General features: G+C 39.1%; 1 protein-coding gene across 1 annotated transcript in view; it reads left to right on the top strand.

Moving 5' to 3' along the window:
- SNCA (synuclein, alpha (non A4 component of amyloid precursor)) overlaps window positions 1-18,427 on the top strand; it is a 69,770-nt gene extending 51,343 nt beyond the window's left edge. Inside the window, exons 4-5 of the mRNA XM_010586159.1 lie at window positions 16,684-16,773; window positions 17,791-18,427. Coding sequence (XP_010584461.1) covers window positions 16,684-16,773; window positions 17,791-17,823 — 123 coding nt within the window. The 3' untranslated portion in view covers window positions 17,824-18,427. The remainder of the gene's footprint in view (window positions 1-16,683; window positions 16,774-17,790) is intronic.
- The last annotated feature ends 4,275 nt before the right edge of the window (window positions 18,428-22,702 follow it).

Raw genomic sequence — 22,702 nt, 5'->3', positions numbered from 1 at the left:
TACCAGCTGCTAGGAAGAAAGTGAACTCTATCCCAGCAGAAACCAGAACAATGTGACACAAGAAGACAAAAATAAGGAATTGCCACTAGGCCACACAAGCCCAAAACCTAATATCCAAATAACTGTTTCAGCTGTGGTTACTGAGAAGGGGAAAACTAGGTTTCCACATGATTATTTTTCACAGGGTAAAGCCCAGGAAGTTATGAACAGCTGCAGTATGAGCCCTCACAGATGGATAAAATGAGTGTGTTTTCTCTCCTAGGATCACTCTCATCATTAAACTTCTATTACTTGAAGTTACTTTTCCTTCAACATTGGAGAAGTTCATCAGCTTTATAATATTAAGAAAATACTTACCTTTTTTTTTTTTCATGGACATCTGTGTATTCATTAATGTGAACTTTGGGGTTTATGTTAATAGTGTTCTGGGGTTTTGTGTCATTTTCCATTGCTAAGTTCACTGTATAAACTAGCTAATAAATTTAATTTTGCTTTTTGTACAACCAAATCTCCATCAACTGCTGTGGAGCAGCTTCTGTCTTTCAGAAGAACAAGTGAGACCATTCAGAACTAAGTCCCTACCAAAATTATGTGCCTTCACACAGTGCAGTTGAATAGTTATGCCTAATCAGGACCATCTCAGCTCTTTAATGTGTATGTACCGGGAGAATTCAAATGACACTGTGATGGTATTAGTGACCAGTCTTCCTCTGAAATTGTATCAGTGTTTTATATTCCAGTTAATTAAATTTTATATCTGAGTGTTCAAACTGTATAAAAGCTTCTCCAAGAAGATTTGTAGCCTTAATGAATTTTGCTTTTAGAGTTGCAATGATTTGGGGTAAATTACAGTCTTGGTAGATAAGCAATCTATCATGGTAGATGAGTGATCAGTCATGGGGTCCAAAGTCAGCACAACTGCTCTGATATACACCTGCTGAATATGTGGTTCTAGATACCTAGAAAATATGTATTTTAAGAAAGTGCTATGTCAAGGAGTGGTACAGCATTGATGTGTCACTTACGTATCTGTCAAGTTTCTTGTGCTACTGTGTCTGAGTTCTAATCTCTATATCAAATGGTACACTTATCGATGTAAGAAGTTAGAAGGGAGAGTTAGTCTGCTAGTCTCTGTGATAAAGCCTCTTGGGTTGTCTGCATGATTGACAGCAGTTTTGAAGTTTTATCAGAGAACAAATTGATGGGCTAACCAATGGGTGGACATAAATTTATATCAGTTACACATTGTTAGTTTTTGCTAACAGTGCACTTTGCCCTGGTGTTTATTTGTGCAAAACCTGTTTTAATCTAGAGTATGAGGCGAAGTTACTTTGTAGTTAGTGTTAATAAAAAAAGGTCATTTGTCAAATGGAATAAACTATAGTAGTTTTAGAAATAACTAAGAAACAGTTTATTGAAATTGAAAGGGATGTAAAGAAGGAGCTGTGAATCTAATCTAGTGGTGGCTGGGATGCGGGAGAAAGTGGCAATAGTCCATCAAAAGTCAACGCTCCTCTCTGCAACCTGCAGCTCTCCTCAGTGGCTTTCTCATTCTCATAAAACATATAGCATCTTTTGCAGAATATTTTGAGGGAGATTTTTTTTTTCTTCCCTTGAACAATAAATCAATTTGCAGTACAGTGCGTTCATTATTTACTCTAGGTGTTTCATACTGTTGAACAAACTAGTCAGTGCTTTTTCTACAGGAAAGATAGGCTGGGCTGTGGTACATGACTAATTCTCCGTACAAGCGCATCACTGAGAATGTACCAGCAGTGACCACCTGGCCACCCATGCAATTTAACAATCACATTTTGAAGGCAGTATTTTGGCTGGTAACAAATATCCAGGAGATACTCAACACTGGGCTGAAAAAAAAAGGATTCCAACCATAGGGTATTTTCTGTGAAGTTACAAAGTCATTGCTGAAGTGCAAGGCCTGGCCCACAAACTCCTTCCCTGTGTTTGTAATGCTGAAGCCTGAATGATTCATAGAGCGGGAAGTCTGAGCAAACTGCTGAAGCCAGTGTGCTAAGGTGATTAATGAAAAGTCTGAACTGGTGCTTTACGATGTAGATGAGTCATTAATATAACAGACATGCTAACAAGCACAGCAGAGGGTTTGTGGTAGAAGGGTGAAGGAGCCATCCCTCCTTAGGCAAGCCTGAGCAACAGGGCTGGTTATCTCTCAGTGCTCCCAGGTGTTTAATTTAAGCTCGTTAGTTAAAGAGACACATATCCTCATAGTGTGTGATTAATATTATGATGAAAAACAATCACATGCACTTCAATAGGATTAACACGTTCAAGTGCTTTAGGGTATTGGTGCCCGCAGAACTGGTGTCCTACACCTTTGAAGAGAGTAGTGTTAATTCTGTGTTCAATGAGTTGAGCGTGTCTCCAGCCACTATTTGCAAGGTACTTAGCTTTGAAAGGGGATACAGTAATTAAAATTTATTTCATAGAAGCCACCAAGATGTACATATGTTCTGTGCATACAGATTGTGTAGCCCGTGGGGTTCACAACCCCACCTTCTGTTTATATTAATTCCATCTTCTTTTTTCATTAAAGTTTAGAAGACAGATCAATTTTTAATTTGAGGATTTTTTTTTTTCTGGAGAAATGGTCAAATGGTGATACATTGTATCCACATGTTAAACAATCACAGAAGGAAAAAAATCCTTTCTTCCTGACTGCTAAATATTTAACAGGCTGATGAATGATCAAAGGTCCCGTTTAGGATTTGAGAATGACAAGATAAAAATGAATTTCAATTCTGTAACATTTGCATTTGTGACAGCAAGAATATGAGGAGCAATGTCAAATGCTTGAAGTCCTCCCACTTGCGCAGTGATCATTGAGTCATTGTGCTGATACAAGCCAATTTACAATACTTCACCCCTGCTATAAACATTGGGCCTAACTCAATTGGGAAATGGAAGCATCACCCACACAACACAAAGTACTGGAGTGGTTTTCTTTTGCATAGGGTAATCATCAGCAGTATACATAAAAAAAAAAAAAACTTCAGTGCTGAAGGGGTTCTGTTTCTGCAGTGAATAGTCATTGGAGGAATATTGTCTCCAAAGTTTGCTTTGACTTACGTAAATCTTGGTTTCCACAGTTATCGGAACATGTATTAGGAACACACTTTGCTTGAATGTTGTCCCTTTATATGTGACTCTTAATGCTCCTATTGCATTGAGGGTACAGTAGAAGAGCTCTCTTGTTAACTGACTTAATTTGAGAAATTACAGGTGGATAAATGCTGAGTCTGTCTATTTCACTGGATAAAAATGGTTTGCATCAGATTTCAAAGATGTCATACCTTATATTAAGTAGTTTGTTCTTTGACACTTGAAACACTTGAGATTTCTGAAGTTAGTTCTTGATTCACTACAGTGTTTTTTTTAGTATTAAATCTATGTAAAGGCTTTGACTTCCATGGACCTAACTACTTGCTTTAGTGTATGCTTGAAAATCTTTTGCTGAATCAGGGCTTATATGAATTTAAATGTGTAAAAATAATTCAAGTTCAAGTAGATCAGCTTTTAAGCTTTCACTAGTAATGTTATTTTAAGCTTCTTTTATCAGATTGCTTACATATGGTATACATTTGTTGTTGCTGTTGCAAAGAATGTGTTGAATTCCTTTTCTGCAAGAATCTATTCAGAAAAATGCTTCTGAATATTTGTGGTACTAGTTATTATTCTGTAAATAGCTTTTTGAGCTAGATGCTAGATGGTCCAAGGCACATCCTGGCAGAAGTGTCTCCTGTTTAGGTAAATGTAGCCCTCTAAGCATCCACTCTTTATATGTATATGTTTGGAATGTTGCAAGTATAGGAAAGAGATTAATAATGTTAGAGCAGTCGCTGTTGCAATTTCCAATGCCACTGCCTTTCTTGGATAATTCTTGGCAGATGGGTGACTAAACCAGAGAATAAGACCCAGTTGGTTTGTTGCCTGCTCTTACAGAAATGATACACATGTATAACAGAAACCACTGCTATTTTCAGTAGTATGGTTTCTCATTGAATCTGCTTGTTGAACAATAATTATTATGAAATAGTAAACACGTCAACTGGCTTTATGCTAAAACACTACAAAAATTATCATACTTTAATGACAGCCATTGAAGTACACCTATGATGGGAATGCACAAATACTTATCATTAGATAACTGAAACAAAATGATTTGGAAATCATGATTAAAAGACAAATATAGCATACTGCTGAATTTCATTTAGTTTGTTTGTTCATGGCAAACTACATTTAGCCGCATATTCCACATAAGTATTTTCTAGTATGGCTCATTTCTAAAATGGCATTTGGACATAAATTCACCAGCTGGGTGTCTAACTGATACTGCTCAAGCATTTGCAAACACTTGGGCATCTGGCTGTGACAATCATGCAAGTGAGTTGTTTTGTGTTCAGATCTGCATGGATGATTCTCAAGATCTGGCTCTCATTCTCATCTGAAATGTTCACCAAGCAGCACATATAGAGAAACATCTTTATGTCTGGTAGCAGATAGGTTTTTGTGTTGTTTTCAAACTACAGGGAATCATTTCATAAATGCACATCTTTTTCTGAAGCATGGACTCATCCTGCCAGTCTTTTTGCATCATCCCAAGTATTGAAAATATAAAAGAGCTCCATCATAGTGAGAACATAAATGCTGAAGATGTTGTATTGCTCTGGGCAGCATATCAATGTCCATTGCAGAAACTGCGAATGTGGCTTGTAGGAGAAAGAACTGTAGTGACTGTAGTAGAGTTGCCACATGCGTTCTCTCAATTCCTCCTCTGTTTTAACTGAGTACCCTCGTCTCTATAGAATAAGCTTTGATAATCATTCTCATTGGCATGACATGCATGAAATTATTCTTCTACAACTTCATCTGAACTTCTGTAAATGACATGTAGCTGACTTATGCTGTGAATTTGAAGAAAAGTGGTTTGGTTTTGTTTTTTTCTATTTATCCCCAAAGTAGAGGGTGTAATGAGTGCAGCTGCTAAGCAGTACTTCACACAAAACTTCCTGACAGAAATGTGGTTTTACCTGCTGTTCTGGATGTAGTGAACAGAATGAATGCTTTACCTCAACTACTTTTTTGTGTGCTACCTCTGTGGTGTGTATGCATAATTTTTTCCTCTCGTATGCTTAAATATTAATGCAGCAGTGGCTGGAGTATGAGTGGAGTCCCTTCTCTCAAGTCAAAAAAGCAGATGTGGAGAAGAGGACAATATTTCCCTTTCATTACGCTCCTTGTGGCTGTGGGACCAACTACTTCTTGTGAATTGTAGCAGTTTATGGTGATTGTTTTGCTGTGACTCCAGTGCATTCCCGGGTGCAGAGGGCAGACCCCTGCTTAGCAGGTGAAGTTTGGGGAGCTACTGTGATTAATAATAGAAAAGGACCAGAGGGAACGTGTCATTCTAACAATTCTGACAACTAACATTCTATACTTCTTTGATCCTTTAAAAGCAGCTCTGCATTTTAATTTCAGATGGTTTGACAGAGTTTATTAATAGAAGGCTCTTTCTGGTAAAAATGGTGCAGTTAACAATTCCCCTTTGAAGCTCCATTTATGGCTGAGGAGATCATCAGCCCACACTGGTTCAGGTAGTTTTCTGATGTTAGACACCACTGGGCCTTGCCCTCCTTTTCCTCTATCAGCCTGATGAGCAGCATCTCTGCCCTACTTGACTCTGCTCCAAACACCAAGCAGCCACATGCCGGCTCTAGCAAGACTTACCTTGTGTGCAGCTCTCACAAATTGAGCACCAGAGATGTGGAATAGTGGATGCTCAACAGGTTTTTCCTAACTGCGTTGGATGGACTGAACAAGCTGGTTTAGTCCAGAGAAGACTGAAATGAGTCAGGGTAGCAGTTTTTCCAGCATCAAAGCCTTGCGACAGAGAGCAAGAGGACTGTGTCCACTGGGAATAGGACTAGAAATACTGGTGCTAAATGGTAGTGAGGGAGATCGAGGTTAGACACCAAGAAAGATGCTAACGGTAACAGTAATTAAGTGCAGGAATAGATTGCCTGGGGATGCTGCACAATTTTTGTCACTGGAGGCTTTTAAGGTGGCTTTTCGCAGACATCTGTTGGGAATCATTTAGGGAAAGCTGAACCTGCCTAAAGCAGAGGTGTGACTTAGGTGGCTCCTCAAGGCCACCCAAACTTGCACTCTTATGATTTTCTACATACGAAGAAGTGGTGAAGATTTTTATGATATGTATCCCTTTTGGAACAGCAGCAGATGTCTGAAAAGAGGATCATAAAGACAGGCTGCTCTCAGAGGTACAGGTATGAGTACAAAAATGGCTTAGTAAGGTGAAGAGTTACACCAGGCTTATATTGACATAGATAAGAGCAGAATTTGGCCTGGGAAAGGCTGTTTTGCTTTGAACTCCACTCACATGCACTGTAGAAGATAGCAGACTTCAGTCTGATGCTTTCCCTCATCCAAGCCAGAAATGAAAAGCAAAGATAACAGTAACAGTGCTGGGTGAGGAGGGAAAGAAAATGCAGATACTCAAGTATTATATATTTTAGGTACTAGTCCTTTCAGAGTGTCCTCACCTTCTACACCTTGCTAAGTAATCTTTACTAAATAATTCTTTCCACTTAGTTAAAAAGAATTCTTTCTTCTTCTACAGGAGAAGAATAAGCAGAAGAGATGTTTGTGATGTTTGTATTTCACGCCACTGGACTGTGAAGTAATCTTTCCCAATGCAAGTGAAAGCTCTGAATAGTTGTATACTTGCTTCTAGATGAAGAGGGATACTTCAGGAATATGAATTTTAAAATGCAGGCTGACTCTCTAGTCTTTTGTAGTGTTTGATCTGCTGCTGAATAGATCACAACTGCAAGAAATGCTCCTGAAACCTTTATAGTTCAAATAATTGTTGCAGGTGTTTTTCAGTGCAGCTGTTGTTTTTTTCCTTAGAAGAAACATATTTTAAAATTCCCTGGCTACATAAAGTGTTGTAATAGGTTGGAATTAAAGCAACACTTTAGAGAGTTGCTCACTGATAATATCTGAAGGGTAACAACTTCACTAACAGCATGTCCTGTCAATCAATTACAGCCTTTGAAGGTGACCGTGCTGCCACTAACTCTCCTGTCAGCCCACAGCTCAGTGTGCTGGAGAGTAAAAGCAAATGAGTCAATGCTGATTGCATTAGCTTATCCACTCATACTCTACAGAAAAGCAAAAGGAAGAAAATCCTACCCTCTTTCCACTACCTGTAGAGATCTCTTTCTTTAAAAACTTCCTTGGAAATGAGTGAAGTTACTTTATTGCTTTCTGAATGCACTCACACAAGATGGGGTACAGAACTGAAATGTGTGCTGTCTCTGGGGCTATGTGTAATGGGGTGGGAACTCATGCTGTTCATGATGCTAGAGGGTGGCTGGTCCTGCAGTTCTGTATAGGGGACTTTTTCTAAGACTAGGAGAAATAACTATGGTTTAGAGATTGCTGTTTTAGATAATGCAGCATTGAATGAACTGTTTGCGTGAGTGGAGAATTCTTTTAGAGGGAGCTCATTTTTGTCCTTTAATTTTGTCTCTTAGGAAAGAGAATATATACTCATGGAGTCTATAAAATAACTTCTTCTGGAGTTTATCTGCGCTAAAAATTTATGTACTGTTGTGATTATGATATTCAAACAGTTTTCAATAAAATATGGTAAAATAACTTTGCAGCTTTGACTGGGACCATGCTGTTTAAAATCATCTTTACTGACTTAATGGAGCCAAATCCAAACAATGTTGCTCATTTCTGTGCTGACTGCAAAGCTGATGTGTACCATTGTCTTAGTTAATGTGATCAGTCAAGATCATATATCATTATGTTCTAGCTTTATTTAATGAAGACAAAGCTCAGGTATCATACTTGGAGGTCATTCTTGGTGATGGGTTCATACAGATTGGAGAATCCTCCATTGCTGCAGGGGGACAGATGGGATTAGCTAATGCCATGGAGCTCCTGACAGATGTAGGGCCAGGCTGTTCTTAAAGACTTATTAAGGCGATTCCTTTAGGATCATATAAACCTAGTTCACTTATACTTTCCTGACAGGTTCCTTCATCTTTTCTCTCTGTTCTAGGATGTGATCATTCCTGCTGTATTCCTTTTGGGATATCCCAACATCCCCAGCAAAGTGTAGGCTGAATTCTATATTCAGGAGAAGGCACCCTTGGGCTGGATTAGACCAAGTAGATTACCTCACAGGCCTTGTTAATACATGAGAGAATGGCTTGCCTTTTTTGCAGTAACATGGCATTGCTGGTTTATATTATTCTTTGACTTTGTAATTCTTTTCTGTGTTCTGTTTGTCCTTCCTCTTCGATTTGGTGAGTGCCTAAGTGCAGCATATTAACACCTTTTCCTATTGAGCTGCATCTTATTTATTTCAGTCACATATTCAGCTTTGTCATGGTATCTTTGAACTATGTAGGAAGAATAACAAAAATAAACTCAGGCTGTTTATTGTTCCTTCTTAATGTGTAAGACTGAGCATACAGGTAAGTGCAGTCCCTAGTCCTTCTTCCAAATCCTTATTGAAAATAGTGGTATTACTGGACTCAAGATTTCTGTGAAACTGTACTCTGAAACTTCAATTTTGAGAATGTAAATCACTATGTTGATAGTGGATATTGTTTAAGCAGATCAATTACCCTAAAATATTTTTATTGACCTATGCTGCTCTACCTTGTTCAGGAGAATGTCAAGTGAGGCACAGCTGTGACCACCTGCCCCTGATGTGATGTTTAGTTAGCATATATCATTCCCACTATTTTGCAATTATAAATTCAGTCTTTCTAAATGATAAGCTCTAGCTTTTTCTTTCCCTACCTGTGGAGTTTTCAATGTCACCATAGATTTGGGAAGCTGAAAAGGGTGAAGCTGAAAGGACTGTGTGTTCTGCATGCATTTACATGCGTTACTGATGGCACATTCTCTCAGCTCCTAGGCAACCTGTTATTTTAAGTCACGTGTAATTAATGCACATGTCCATCACTTTAGAACTGATATGACCTGCTGGTCTGAGCTGGGCAATAGGTGGGTTCCCCATGTAATCCACATCCATTTATCAGCAAATAACATACCAGCAGCTCTAGTTAGTACTTCACCAGCCTGGTTAATGTAAAACATGAATCTGAGTTTGAGGAAAGTTGATTGCTCACAGAAGTGTTCCTGATGTACTCTGAACTGAGTTGAGTCTCATCTTTACAAGTAATACTAAATGGGGAATTTTAAAGGAAAGAAACAAAAATATACACAATCTATGTTGTATTGAAATTTGTTTTTCTAGGAATTTACAACAGTTCATAAATTTCTGTAAACAGCAAGTATTTCCAGCTATTTATAGACACCAAGAGGGACCTGTAAGCACAGACACTTAGACAGTCTTCATGTTCGTTCCTCTCTCTGTAGGCCTCAGTCTTTATCCTTTTCACTTTTGTCATTGCTAACTGAAGGGCATAAAAACATGAATCAAAATGCAGCCTGTAGCACTTGCAGGCACTATGTTAGCCTTTCATTGGAACTGTGCTATCGTACTGACATTTATTTGTTTAATTAAATGTCTCTTTTTCACTTCCACTTGCCATTTAAGGAGAAGGAGGGCCGTAGTCTCATTTAGTTATTGGTAGTCTAAATGAGTTGTGCACTGAACATCTAGTTTCGTTCACACATAATGCTTTCTCATCATTTCCTTCACCTAGGTGTTTAGCTTAGGGATAATTAAAACAGCTTACTTCTAACTAGTGCACAGGTATGTCTCCTCTCAGTATCTCTGGAGTAAAACCACTAGACTGCAGCTAATGCTTTGTCATTCGCAGCCAAGGCTTGGAGGCACTGACTATGGCAGTGAGTGAGCGGGAGCTTTAGAGCATGCTAAGCTAACCTGGCAGCTCAGTTATAACCAGTCAGCACCATATATTTAATACCTTAGGACTAGGACAGTAAATAAATTGAGGCCATTTTAGCATATCTTTGGTTTGCAAGTTGTTGGGAAATTGCTGTTTTGTTCAAGGGGTTTTCTCCCATCAGGTAAGTTAGACTTTACAGTCAAAATACCTGCAAAAAATAAGTTACCAAATGGAAAAGACAGTTATTTGTTCACTTAAGTCCAATATCTAGCCCCTAAATACCCTGATATTTGGTGGAGAAAAAAGCATACAAATTATTTTCTTTTCAAAGGGGAATTTTAAGCCCATTGGCACAGCAAATTGCTATTCAGCTTGTAGCAAGAGGTGAATTTGGACAGCTGCACTCGGTATACAAAAGGAATCCCAAAATTCTTTAAGCTCCACCATATAGTGGCTGACAGTTCCTGAAGAAAGTTCCTACAGGGTGCATAATATCAAATTTAAATGGGTTTAGTGAGGCTGGAGGGATATTCAGTTACCAGTTGTAAGGGCTTAAGGCAGCCCTGCTGAGTTATAGGTTTGGGGTGTGATAACAGGCGCTAGACCAACAGCTTTAGGGATAAACAATTTATCTCTAAATCATGGTGTGGTAATAAAGACGGATTAGTAGTACAATTATCCAGACTGTGACAACAGCAAATTCAATAATTCACTAGTACTGGACTAGACTTAGTATCCGGGCTCACAAAGATGTACGTGACCATGGCAGTCAGGCAGGCAGGAAGCAGTCATGGCTGCTTCTCCAGACGAGCTACTTGGATCAGTTGAAGAGCTCGGGGAATATCAAATTCCCTGATGGGACTGTCCTTTCCATTGCTGAGTCAGGAAAGCACTGTTTGGGCTTGTTCACCAAACACCACATCCCACATCTCTGCCAGTTCTGTCCTTGGTGTGCACAGGGCTCGGAAGTACAGTATAGGGCAATACTACCCTTGCTCTAATCTAATAGTACATGGTAATTTTTCAAGGTAATAATGCTATTGGATGTGATTTTTTTATTTTTATTTTTTACATTCTTATTTTTATTTCAAGCCCCCCCATGTACCAGCTGGTATGTATGTACAACAAACTGGACTATGTTAAAAAACGCTTTGCATAGAACATTTCATTGTAGGTCTCAAAGGACGTTCCAAAAGGGACTTTAAAGGTCTTTACAAAAGAGGTGTACCAAAATTACCTTGTAAACCAGCTTTTCCCCTGTTCTAATTCACTGCTTTTTCCATAGTGCCTCTTACCTTGGTTCACAGCTAGTCAATAATTATAAAACACTCAATAACAGACTGGCAAGTGATGTGTTGTGACCAATGTTTGTTGAGTTTATAGTAATCAATTTTGTTGAAATTAACTATGACTTCTTATGTTACATTAATTTGTTAGGTGTTTGAGGCAAGTCTCACCTTATTTTTATGTATATAATTGATTGTGGACAGTAGAGCTTTCTACTAGAGGAAAAAATCCTCCCACATCATCTGCATGGGAAATTTCAGAGGTCTCAAGAACAGATAGAAAATCAGAAAGTGTGAAACAACATGAATGTGAAAGTTTATGAGGGGAGCTTATCAATGTGTATAAATACCTGATGCGGTGGTGATAAGGGAGACTGAACCAGACTCTTCAGCGGTGCCCGGTGAAATAGCAGGAGGCAGTGGGCACTAAATAAAATGCAGGAAACTCCATTTAAATGTAAGGAAAAGCTTTTTCACTGTGCGAGTAGTCAGACACTGGACCAGGTTATCCAGCGAGATTGTGGTGTCTCCATCTGTGGGGATGGTCAAAACCCAACCAGGCATGGCCCTGAGCAACCTGCTGTAGGTGACCCTGCGCTGAGCTGGGAGGTTGGACTAATGATCTCCGGAGGTGCCTTCTGACCTCTGTGATTAGTGGAAGTGACTTCCAGGGTGATCTCCTCTTGCCAGTATAAATGTTTTAAGAGCTGACACTTTGGTAGCTTGGTTTATTTATCGCAGAATATGGAATCACTCCAGAAGGAAATAGTCTCCAGTAATCATGAGAATATACATGACTGTGGGACTCCTTCAGCATTCATAATGGAAAGAAAAAATGTGTTACTAGCCAGAGAGATAGTAAATTATAATGCCTAGATCAGCTGCTAAATTAAAATTACTGTACTTCCTTTTGACGTTGCTTTGGTCCATGACTTGAGATAAAATAATTTATTTCTGATGACAGTAACTTGGCGTTCAAAGACACGTCACCGAGAGGGCTGAGTGCACACTCCTGAAGGTGACCATTTCACCACATGGTGCTGACATAGGTGTGGTACCATGAGCAGATCACTTGGTCTCTGTTCCATGTGTACGGGATCTTAAACAGTCTCTCCCCTTCACCCAAGAGTGTTATACGGTGGGAAAGAGGTTGAAGGGAAAGAATGGGGTGTGATTTTCACCAAAAACACTGAAATAAGAGAAACCCATTTGGTGACGTTTCCTGTTAAAAGGAATAGGCCTGAAGTTTTGGCAAATACTCTATAATTTCAACAGGGCCAGGTCTTCAGGAAGACTTTTTAATTAGTTCGATTACTATTTTATTGCAAAAGTGGGTCATTTCACACTGTCATGCACATAGCTTAGGAGGATTCATTCCCATAGTAAAGGAAGAAGAGTCAAAATTTTTGAGCCATTGCAGCAAGTAAGTTCTACTTCACATCTTATTTTTGCCACTCTTGTATACCAGTTATTTTGTACCTGTTCCTTGAGTCAGAACTGGCCCCCAGGGTCATGCAAATGTACCACTTTACAATGATGGGACACTGTCTCCCCTTTGTTTGTAAAATTACATGAGTTGCTCAACAAAATGAGAGCACAGCATGCTTTGGGAGGGAGGCGTATGCCGTAGCTGTTCATTCCCAGGGAAGGTGTGGGTGGGCTTGCAAGGTAGCCTGATAGCATGTAGGTCTTGGGCTGTACAAGTCTGATAGTTATGAAGCTTTGGCAAGGCAGGCAGGAGTGCTGATAGCACAAACTGACACCACTATTGGTACCTGGGAACAGCAGTGTGGCGTGGTGTGCTCTGCTCTGGCTAGCCACAGAAGCTTGCTTTCCATAACAGGGGGTCTGAGAGCACAAGACTCTCTGGAGAAGTGGAAATACAAGTCTTACCCAGACTGACCATGCTTCAAACCAAGATATAGGTGGGCATTTGCTTTTTCTTATGGGAATCCTCAGGGGACAAAAAGAGGTCTTCACCTTGCCATTCTTTTAACACCTTGTTCATTGTTGAGTTGTAATTTTCCCTTTTTAAAGTGTTTTCCCTGCAAAAGAGCTCATGCTCCCCACTTAAAAACTGACTTCACCCCTGAGAAGCTTTTGTTTACCTTTTCAGATCTTCTAATAAAAAACTTTCCCTCTGGAAATGCCCTTCTCTATGGTTTAAGAATAGAGGTGGCAGCTTCAAGAGAAAAATATGTCTTTCATACTAAGACAAGAATTGGTCTGTTGGGTGTTTTTCCTCTTCCATAACTGAATTAGGATATGGAATTATTGATCATGAGAACATAAAATTGCATTTCTTTGTTTTAAAGGAGGTAAATAATGATGTAAGGTGTACCTTAGATGGCTCTGTGTTACTGGGGGTGGTTGTTTACTTTTGTGATATCCTAACTTTGGGGGGACAGTACCTCAGAAGGAGAGAAAGCCACCATTAAAAATGATGTGGTCACCTATGTGATACATTTAAACATAACAAATGTGACCTTGAGTAATGTCATTCTCATCTGAACTGCAGTGACATCAACATGAAAGGTGGTGTTTGTGTTACTGTTTGCAGCTGGACGAAGGTGATAAGCCTTTCCTAGGCAAATATTTCCTTTGATGGTTTGGTATGGCTTATGATTTGCTTCATTTGAAAAAAATATTGGTGTTGTGGTTGATGCTGTATTTCACTAGTGCTGCTGATTGTTTTATTTGAAGCTGTAGAGGAATCTCCATCCTGAACTCACTGAAGGAACTTGGGAAGATGATAAATTCAGCCCTTTTTTAGGCATTGTGCCTCTATAATCCTGATGGACAGTCCAGACCCATGGCAGAGGTTCCTAACAAACAAACAGCATACGAGCTTTGAAGCTCTTCTTTGAAATTCGGCTGGCAAATCTTTTTCTTCATCGTTACTAATGGTCCTGGCAGTTTCATTTGCTATCTGTTTTCCCGCTACAGATAACGTTAAGCTGCATGCTTTCTTCCTTGTGCAGCCTCAAGACTGATTTTGGGCACAGTTTTACTTGATGTACCAATTGTTAGCTGAAGCTGTTCTTTAATGATAGGGGAAGCAGAAATTAAATTATATTTTGGATTAAACAGGAGAGCAGTAGACTAGAGCTGTAGGTCCTTAGAGTTGATATGTTAGATCAAGTGCACAGTAACAGCTTTAAAACTTGTATCGCGCACACACTATTTAGTTATTTCAGTCAAAGCTGGTAGGGATTGATGCTACTTCTCATAAAAGTAAATAGGCATAAATACTCCTAAAAATTTGTTTAGAAGCTAGGGTAATTAAATATTGCACATCAAATAATCTTAGCTCAAGTGTAAGCCGGGGCAGAACTGTAATTGGGCCTGTTTTTTTCTGATAATTTCATGCTTGAAAAGTTACCTGTCATGTTGAACACCCAAAATTATTAGTTCTTCTGGAAGACACAGGCCTAAATAAAGATATTGGCAACCTTATTCATTGGTGTCCCTTGACTTTTGGAATTTGTCCATGTTATTTATGCCATAGAGTAGCGCAGGGTGTTAACTGATAGCAGGCACGTGCATGGAGGGAACTTGGCAGAATAGTAGGCATTGACTCCACACAGACTATACTGTTTACTTCTAAAGCAAAAACCATATCTGGCTCCACTGAGACACAATGGGACCAGATATCTTCATCCTGGACCTTTTAAAGTCTGAAGTAAGAGCTAGAGAGAATCCACATTATAGGTATAAATTCTGCACATCACAGAGTTTGATGATGAGGGTGAAAACGTGTAGATGCACATGCATCAGTGGCAGAAAAGATGACCGAACCAAGGAAGAACAGGATTCATATCTGGCACATAAAGTCACAATTTGTGCATGGAGAGATGCAGCAAGTGAGGAACAGAGTATTGTGACTAAGGTCACCTGGTTAAACCACAGAGGGAACTGATACGTGGCAAACAATGAACAGCAGAAGCATGAAAAATACTGTGTGAAGGTAAAGAGGGTTTAGTGCCACCTGTTTTGCATATTATTTTCTATTTCAAGTTAAACTTGCAGAGGTGAGTTTCAGGTTTAGCTTCTCTTATCCTCATTTTATCTAGATCCTAAATTTAATTTATCATCACTATCCTGTAAATTGCAGACTCTGAAGAATTACCTAATTCGTCTGGTTTGTGACTTACTTAATTTTGTATTTCTGTCTAAGCTACCAGCCTGCAGGGTTTTTTTTAAGTGAATTTCTTCCTGAGTGTCTGTAATTGTTTTTTAGTGCATTTCTGTCTAGATTGGCAACTGATATAAATCAGCGTGGTCACAATAGTTCCACTGAGCTACTCTGCCTGTTTTCATATCAATTTTCTTACAGTTCAGGTCAAACTCCTGCAGTCTTTGTTCTGGCAAAACTCATGTTTCTTCTCTGAGAACTTCTGTAGTAACAAATACTACAGGAATTGGCCCAATCGGAATGTTTTGGGGTTTTTTCCTTTATAATTTGTGTTTGTTTCAGATGGTAAATAGTAGCTATGATTCTAGGACAAAACTTAAGTAATCTTACTCAGCAAGTTATTTCTTACACCATTACAATCCCATTAATTCCAAGAGGCTGTTATGAAAATTGCTATGTAAAATAGAAGCAATTCTATAATGGTCAATAACAGAGGCCCAGAAAAAAGTGTAAGAAGCTGGGTATCAGGTAGTGCCATGTATCATGGACGAATACTGCATACAGTAACATGCTGGTTGGCATATTAAAGGAAAAAAAAAACTCTTCCCAATACAATTAGGTTCTAAAATTGAAGGAAAAAAACAGCATGGAATAGTCTGAGTTACAATAGTTCTCCCTTTTTTGGCTGCTTTGAAATGTATTGGAAAAAGGCTAAGACTCTAAAATAAACAATGAGTTATGAGAGGATTGATGTGTCTATAACATTAAAAAATACATAATTGAATTACTAACGTTAAAAATATATATACTTGAATTACTATTTCATTTGTGTGTCTTGATACTACCCAATTCTTTTGGCCTGCTTTTAAAACTACTTGTGCATACCTGTGACTGTATTCCCCCAAGTAGTTAAACAGAAATTAATGTGATAACCTACTTAAACAATTTGTGTGGGACTGTGTTTCCCAGATCAGTTTTTTAAGGAGCAAAATCTTGGTTTTGTTTGCTTCATGACTTGACCAAAGCATTTTCTGTGGGATTAAAATATTTTCCAAAGATATTCAGCAAGTTGGTGGCGGTACAGTTCTTTTGTTCAGATTGACTTGCTGGCCTGTCCGTGGCAAGAGAGAAATGGGATATCAGCACTTCAGCTATTTAGAAAGATGACAGTATTCATTCCCATGGATACCCCTGTGGAACACGGAGATCTCTCTGGACCTGATGTCCTCTAGCTCTTCACAACCCCTGGCAACCAAAGGACAGGCCAAGAAGTCAACCACTGAAGGGGAGGAAAGGCACGCTTTGGCATAAATGACAAGGCAAGCAGTTACAGTCTGTCACTTTTCTTTCCCTGTTTTAAATGTAGAATGAAGAAGGTTTCCTGCAGGAGGGAATGGTGAATAACACAGATGTTCCTGTGGATCCTGAGAATGAGGCTTACAAAATGCCTCCAGAGGTAAATCTGTTGTGGTATTCGCTGTGACTGCACGTAGGAGGAGGGCACAGGAGGGGGCTGCATGCTCGGGTTACATTAGCCTGGCACAGGCTGGTGCTGTGAGCTGCAAGGGCACAGCAGAAGCGCAGTCCCTTTTGGCCAAGATCTCCCAGAGGTGTAGTGCTGGGAATCAGAAAATCCATTGCTCTCTTGATAGTAAAGAAGTTTAACAGGAAAGTATTGTGTGTGTTTCAAAACACTTGTGCCTGGGTTTCTGAGCAATCCACAGTAAATTTGTATCTTTTTCTTGTGTTTGATAGGTAATATGGGAAAAACAGCATCTTCAGAGATTGTTTTAATAGCTTGGCCATTTATCAAAGCATCATGCTTTGTAAAACACAATAATTCTTTATTATACTCTAAAGTTAATGCAATTATGGGAGTAAATTATTTTGTTTTTCATGAACCTGCTATCTAAAATATTACTACAATGTCTGGCATGATGCACTGGTAGTTGGAGTGGCAGTTTTACAGTAGTGCAGATAATTAGGCTGAAAATGAGAGGTATAAAACATTTAGGCCATGATCCAGTAAAAGACTTAAAGTCACACTTGATCACTAACACCTTGAATATCACTGAAATTCTGGGGGCTGCTCACATACCCATAGTTAAACACACGTTTAAATGATTTACTGACTGGTATGAGTATCTGCAGCACCTGGTGTGCTGTTCAGCCCAGAGGCAGTCCTCCTTGCTCTCCAAGTGAATTGCCATGGGTGGCTTCGTGAGTTCCTGGCAACATCAACTGAATGACGTGTTAACCACTGTAAAAGCCTAATTCTTCTGTAAATACCACAGCTTGTCAGGTACAGTATTCGGAAGATGTAACAAAATAATAATAAATGGCTTGCAAGATCCCGATCACATGGAAAGCCATAATATTTTGGCATTGAATCCACTAGGACTAGAACAAGCAGTGAAAGTAGGATGTATTTATCTAAAATACTAGTAGCGCTGATTTCTGCTCTCCTCATTAGGAAGAGTATCAAGACTATGAACCTGAAGCATGAGAGTCCTTTCCTTCCTTTATATCTCCTGAAATCTACTAACTACTAAAGACGTCCCATCCTGTACAAGTGCTGAGTTCCAATGTGCCCAGTCGTAAAATTTTTTTACAGTTTTTACAGTGTATTTTGAAGTCTTCCATCAGCAATGATTGGAGTATCTGTGACTGCATCCACCTTGTTTCAGCATTTCCCTCCTGCTGAAATGAAAGCTGGTTGGCAGGGTCATTGTTGTGCTGTGGATATTGTGGCTTCAAGTTTAAAAGTTGAAAAAGAAAATATTAAATAAAAACACCTAAGTGTCTACTGCTTATTTCTAACTCTGTACATGTTTTGTTGATAGGCTGTCAGTAATTTGATATTGTTTATGATACAATTTTTATTTGTTTCCTATGACTATTCTTTCTGTGCAGAGATGACTTATTGTGAGAGCTTTATATATATATATGTGTATGTATTATACATATAAAAAAAGTAACTGAGCATGAACTATGCACCTATAAATATTAGCTGTTGAAATTTTATTGTTTTGTGATGTGTTTTATTAACTTGTGTCTGTAAATAATGGTGTTCAACTGAAGCAAATAAAATGTAACCCATTAAAAATGAACTTCTAAGTTAGTGATGATTTATAACACCTTCTTTCCTCTCCAAAAGCCCTTGTTAAAGCATTTAGGCTGTGTTGCTTCCTGTGAAGGAACTGGAGGCACAAACCCAGCAAAGAGAAGCCCAGTCTATATAAAAAACAGTGAAGAAGGAGAGTATCAGGTCTGGTACCTCAGCTGGAGTAAATTGTTGACAAAATAGATTCATTTGTAGTGCTAATAAACTTTCTGTTGTAAGGAGAACCTGAGAGTGAATGAAGCCATTAATATTGGGCTGCAGCAGATTATTAGGAAATCATGAGGCCCTTTGAAGAATTACTGTTTCAAGGTTGTTAAAGTGCTGGGCTATACAGAGGAGTGATGCATTAATTGCAATCAATTTGTCTTGCATAAAGTCCCATTTAGCAAAAGTTCAGTCTACTGTCTGTTTTTAGACACAGTAATTTTAGTTACTGTGTTGCCTGGAAACTTTTCCATATAGTAAAAAGATTTAAATGTGAGATGTTTTTACTTCTCTCATGTTTTATTGTGTGTTATTTTGGATCAAATATTGTAACCTGAATGATACAGTGGTTTTTTGTTTACGGTTCTCTAATCCTGAGTAGGATTTTGATCTTCCCTTACAGCTAGTCTTTCCAGTGTTCTGGGGCATGGATCTTAAAACAAGGAAATATCATTGTCTGTTTTTGTAAATGGGGAAACTTAGGCACAACCACATAATGCATGTCACTGGTATGTACAAAAAGAGACCCAAAACCCTGGAGGCTGAACTCTTCAACTTATTCTTGAACTGAGCTCCTTTCTGGCTTTCTGCAACCTTCCTGGTATTAGCATGCCCAATGTGGAATAGATCTTTCCAGGTATGTAACCATCCTAGCTGTATACAGTGGGAGCTGATGGTGTAGTACTGTGAGCCAAAAATCACATGAACGTACTGGTTTCACGATGCTTAGAAAACCGGTGCTTCAGTTTCCCGTGTCATCCCCCAGTCCCAACCTCATATTTCTAAGGAATTTCATTTATTTCAGAAGAATTGCTATCAAGCTCTTTTTTCAAAGCAATTAAAAATCCCGTTGATCATTTCAAACAACTTGTGGATATTTTCATCAATAGTTAAATTGCTTAATGGAGCCTAAAGTCCTATGCTCTTTTGCAGAAATCTTTCATGATAATCTGTAACAACCCACTAACGATTTGCAGTCTTCTTCACAGGTGGTGTGTCGAAAGAATCTCTTGACCTGGACATCACTACTGTTAAAATTCATCTTAATGCCTCAGTGGCAAATCTATTGATTGTGTCCATGGGAAATTAATATCAGGACAGGGCACAATGTAAGATACTGCTTTTATAATTATTAATGTTGTTTAAGGATCTTTCTGTTGCAGTAGAAGGATTCAGGAAGAAAAGCTCAGTGCTCTAGTGTGATTTCTATTTTTTTTATACCCCTGCCCAGCTTGCTAGTAGGGACTCATCCACCAAAAGCAACAACTGAGAGCAATCAGATGCCTGATGCTTCAGGAAATAGCACTGGAAATAGCAGCCTAAGTAGAATACTTATTTCTGTTGTTCATCTTCTCTGTCTTCTCTTCCGCAGCCCACAGGAAGAGATTGCTCTATTGTTTCTCTATTAGGGAATCAAATTAAACTGTTTGGTTGCTCACATGTTGCAAATAAGTCGTGTACTTCTTAAATAAGCTGTGGGGAGCAGTATGTCGTAAAAAACAGTAATAAGAATAAATTGACTCCTGAGATTTGCCCATTGTCTGAGCATGTAGGAGTTAATTATTTCCTTCTGTAGGTTAACATCAGCAAATCATTCAGAGTTTTCAGGTCATTTAAAATGTACCATAAGAGATCAGTTTAGTTCTTGTGCCTCTTGCAAACATGCCCTCAGATGGCCCCGAAAGTCCATGGGACCCCTGGTTACTATGGCAGCACAGTGTGATGCAGTGCTCTGGTAACAAGCTGCATTTTAATTAGATTCCTTAAGGGCTGTCTGACCATTCTTTCCATGTAAACTGAATGCCATTTTGTCTTATTTCCTGCAGTGAGATGAATACTGACACGCGGATTGCAAATGTCAGAATTGTATTGGATACTAAAGCTGAACTAAACAGATACTGCTGCATTCAGATTTTTTTAAGTGTCTGCCCTGGGTATTAAAAAATTCTTCTACTGTCATGATAACATTTGCTTAAGCAATGCCTGCCAGAGAGGAATATACCTCAGAGTCCTCTTTTCCTTAAGGGCCTAGATTTCAACTCAAACTGAAAGCAATCTTCTGTCCTCAAATTACTAGTTAGTAATGAGTCTCACCATATCCCAGTCCTCCAGGGAAAAAACACATGCTGCTTTTTTGTTCTGTTTTGACAGCTTTGATTGGTCTTATAATGGTTTCTAATTAGACACATTGCAATAATGTTTTTGTTACTGTAAATCATAGTGTTAATACTTGGGTTACCTGCCTTTTGTATAATGACTTCCAAGTCATTGTATTTGTCTGAGGGTTAAGGCAAGAAATGCCCTCCTCCCACCACCGAGACATTCCTTCATTCTGTCGAGACAGCTGTAGGCAAGTTAAGGTAAATTACAGTGTCCTGAACTTGAGGAAAAGTAATGTGCCTGCATCTCTTCAGGAAGCACAGATTTTACTCACCCCAGTATTCGTAGCGTGGGCAGTCCAGGCTCAGTGATTCTCATATGGAAGCATCTAGCACAGACAGCAGGTCAATCAGCTGCGGCAAACTCGGAGTAGAGACCTCTGCCTCCAAGAGCTGGGAGACTTGAAGATTCAGGGCCATCCATTTTAAGGCTGAAATTATTGCAGGAGCACAACAGAAGACAGGTATGGAATAGCTGCCTACACGTATTCATAAAATCTTAATATACCAAGTAGAACTACTTAAATGCTTCTAAGATTTGATCCAAAGTTTCCTACTGGCTTCACATGGGTGTTTTAGGACACCCATAGCTCCAGTGTACATTTGATCTTCTCATACAAATTACATGTGGCAGCCTGTACTGACGTGATGAGTTTCCAGTTGTTTTCTGTGTGCTTTTTACTAGAAAATAACTGCTGAAACCCTTGCTTCTAGAATTTCCTAAGGCACTGGCTATACAGTAGGTTTTTTGTCAGATAGATGGTGTGCAGTGGAGGTGATGCTCCAGGGCTCTGATCCCTAACTCGCTGAAAATAAAGGGAGTCTTTTTGTTGACTTATGTGGGTGTGGATGATTGCTGGTGCCACTCTTAAGTCTGTGGTAGAACTCAGAGATGGCAGAGATGAGATGATCAAAGTTCCTCTGCAGAATATGTAAGAGTAGCAGAAGTAGCAGAAAAACAAAGATTACCATAAAATCCCACAGCGAAGTCCTCAACAGGCTTTTTCAGCAGTGCTGTGGTCTTATACTCTGGCAAAATACTATACTGCAAATACTGCATGGTACAGCGTGCCTCAAATGTTGGGTTTGAATGGGGTAGTTGCCCTTAGGTATTACAACCTTAGAGGTAATTACTCCTTCAGGTAATTGATATTTAATGATATATTAATGCAAACTAAATCTTTGTGTTCTGCTCTGGAATAGCTTAGGAAGTAAGTGGGAGAAGATAGATGGTTCCCTGATACTGGTTTGGGTTTTGATTTCAGTCCACACAAGGCTTCCAATGACTTTGACTAAATTATCTGATACTTTTTGGCCCCCAGCTTGAGGCTTTCAGTATTACTGGGAAAGACACAAATAATGGTCTTCACAGGGTATCATCATTCTGCTTGCATATACACAGGTCTGAACTAACAGCATCAGTTTTCATGTAAGCAGACTTGCTCTTGAGTTACAGTAACCAAAAGCAAATGAGATCTTAGCCTTTAGTGTCTCCATGCTGCATTTTTAATGGAAAATATCATCTGTTTAAATGCAGACATAAACAACTTTTCTCAAGCCTGCCTGACATTTAATGTGTAACTCAGAAGGTTCCTCTGATCTAAAAAAGGCTGGCAGATGGAGAAACAGCAGGTGGAACCTCAGATGAGACAGCCAGGAGGTAACAAACAGGGTAGGAAACTAGGTCAGATGAGATTCCTTCCATGTTGGAAGAAATGCTTTGAAAATGCTTCCTCCAGTGGAGGCATAAAAGTGGGTTTTCAGCATTTTCCGTCAATATTTGTATCTCTGAATAGGTCAGAGTCTGTCAGCATCTGATACATCTGTAGGGCATATTTCTGTGGAAAAGGTGAACGCCCGAGATTTACAAGTGTGCTTATTTCAGCTGCAGCATAGAT

This window comes from Haliaeetus leucocephalus, unplaced genomic scaffold (genome assembly GCF_000737465.1).
Source record: "Haliaeetus leucocephalus isolate CR32 unplaced genomic scaffold, Haliaeetus_leucocephalus-4.0 Scaffold140, whole genome shotgun sequence".
NCBI classification, from domain to species: Eukaryota; Metazoa; Chordata; class Aves; order Accipitriformes; family Accipitridae; genus Haliaeetus; species Haliaeetus leucocephalus.
The sequence above is the reverse complement of the archived record's forward strand: the minus strand, read 5'-3'. Positions and strand labels throughout refer to the sequence as shown.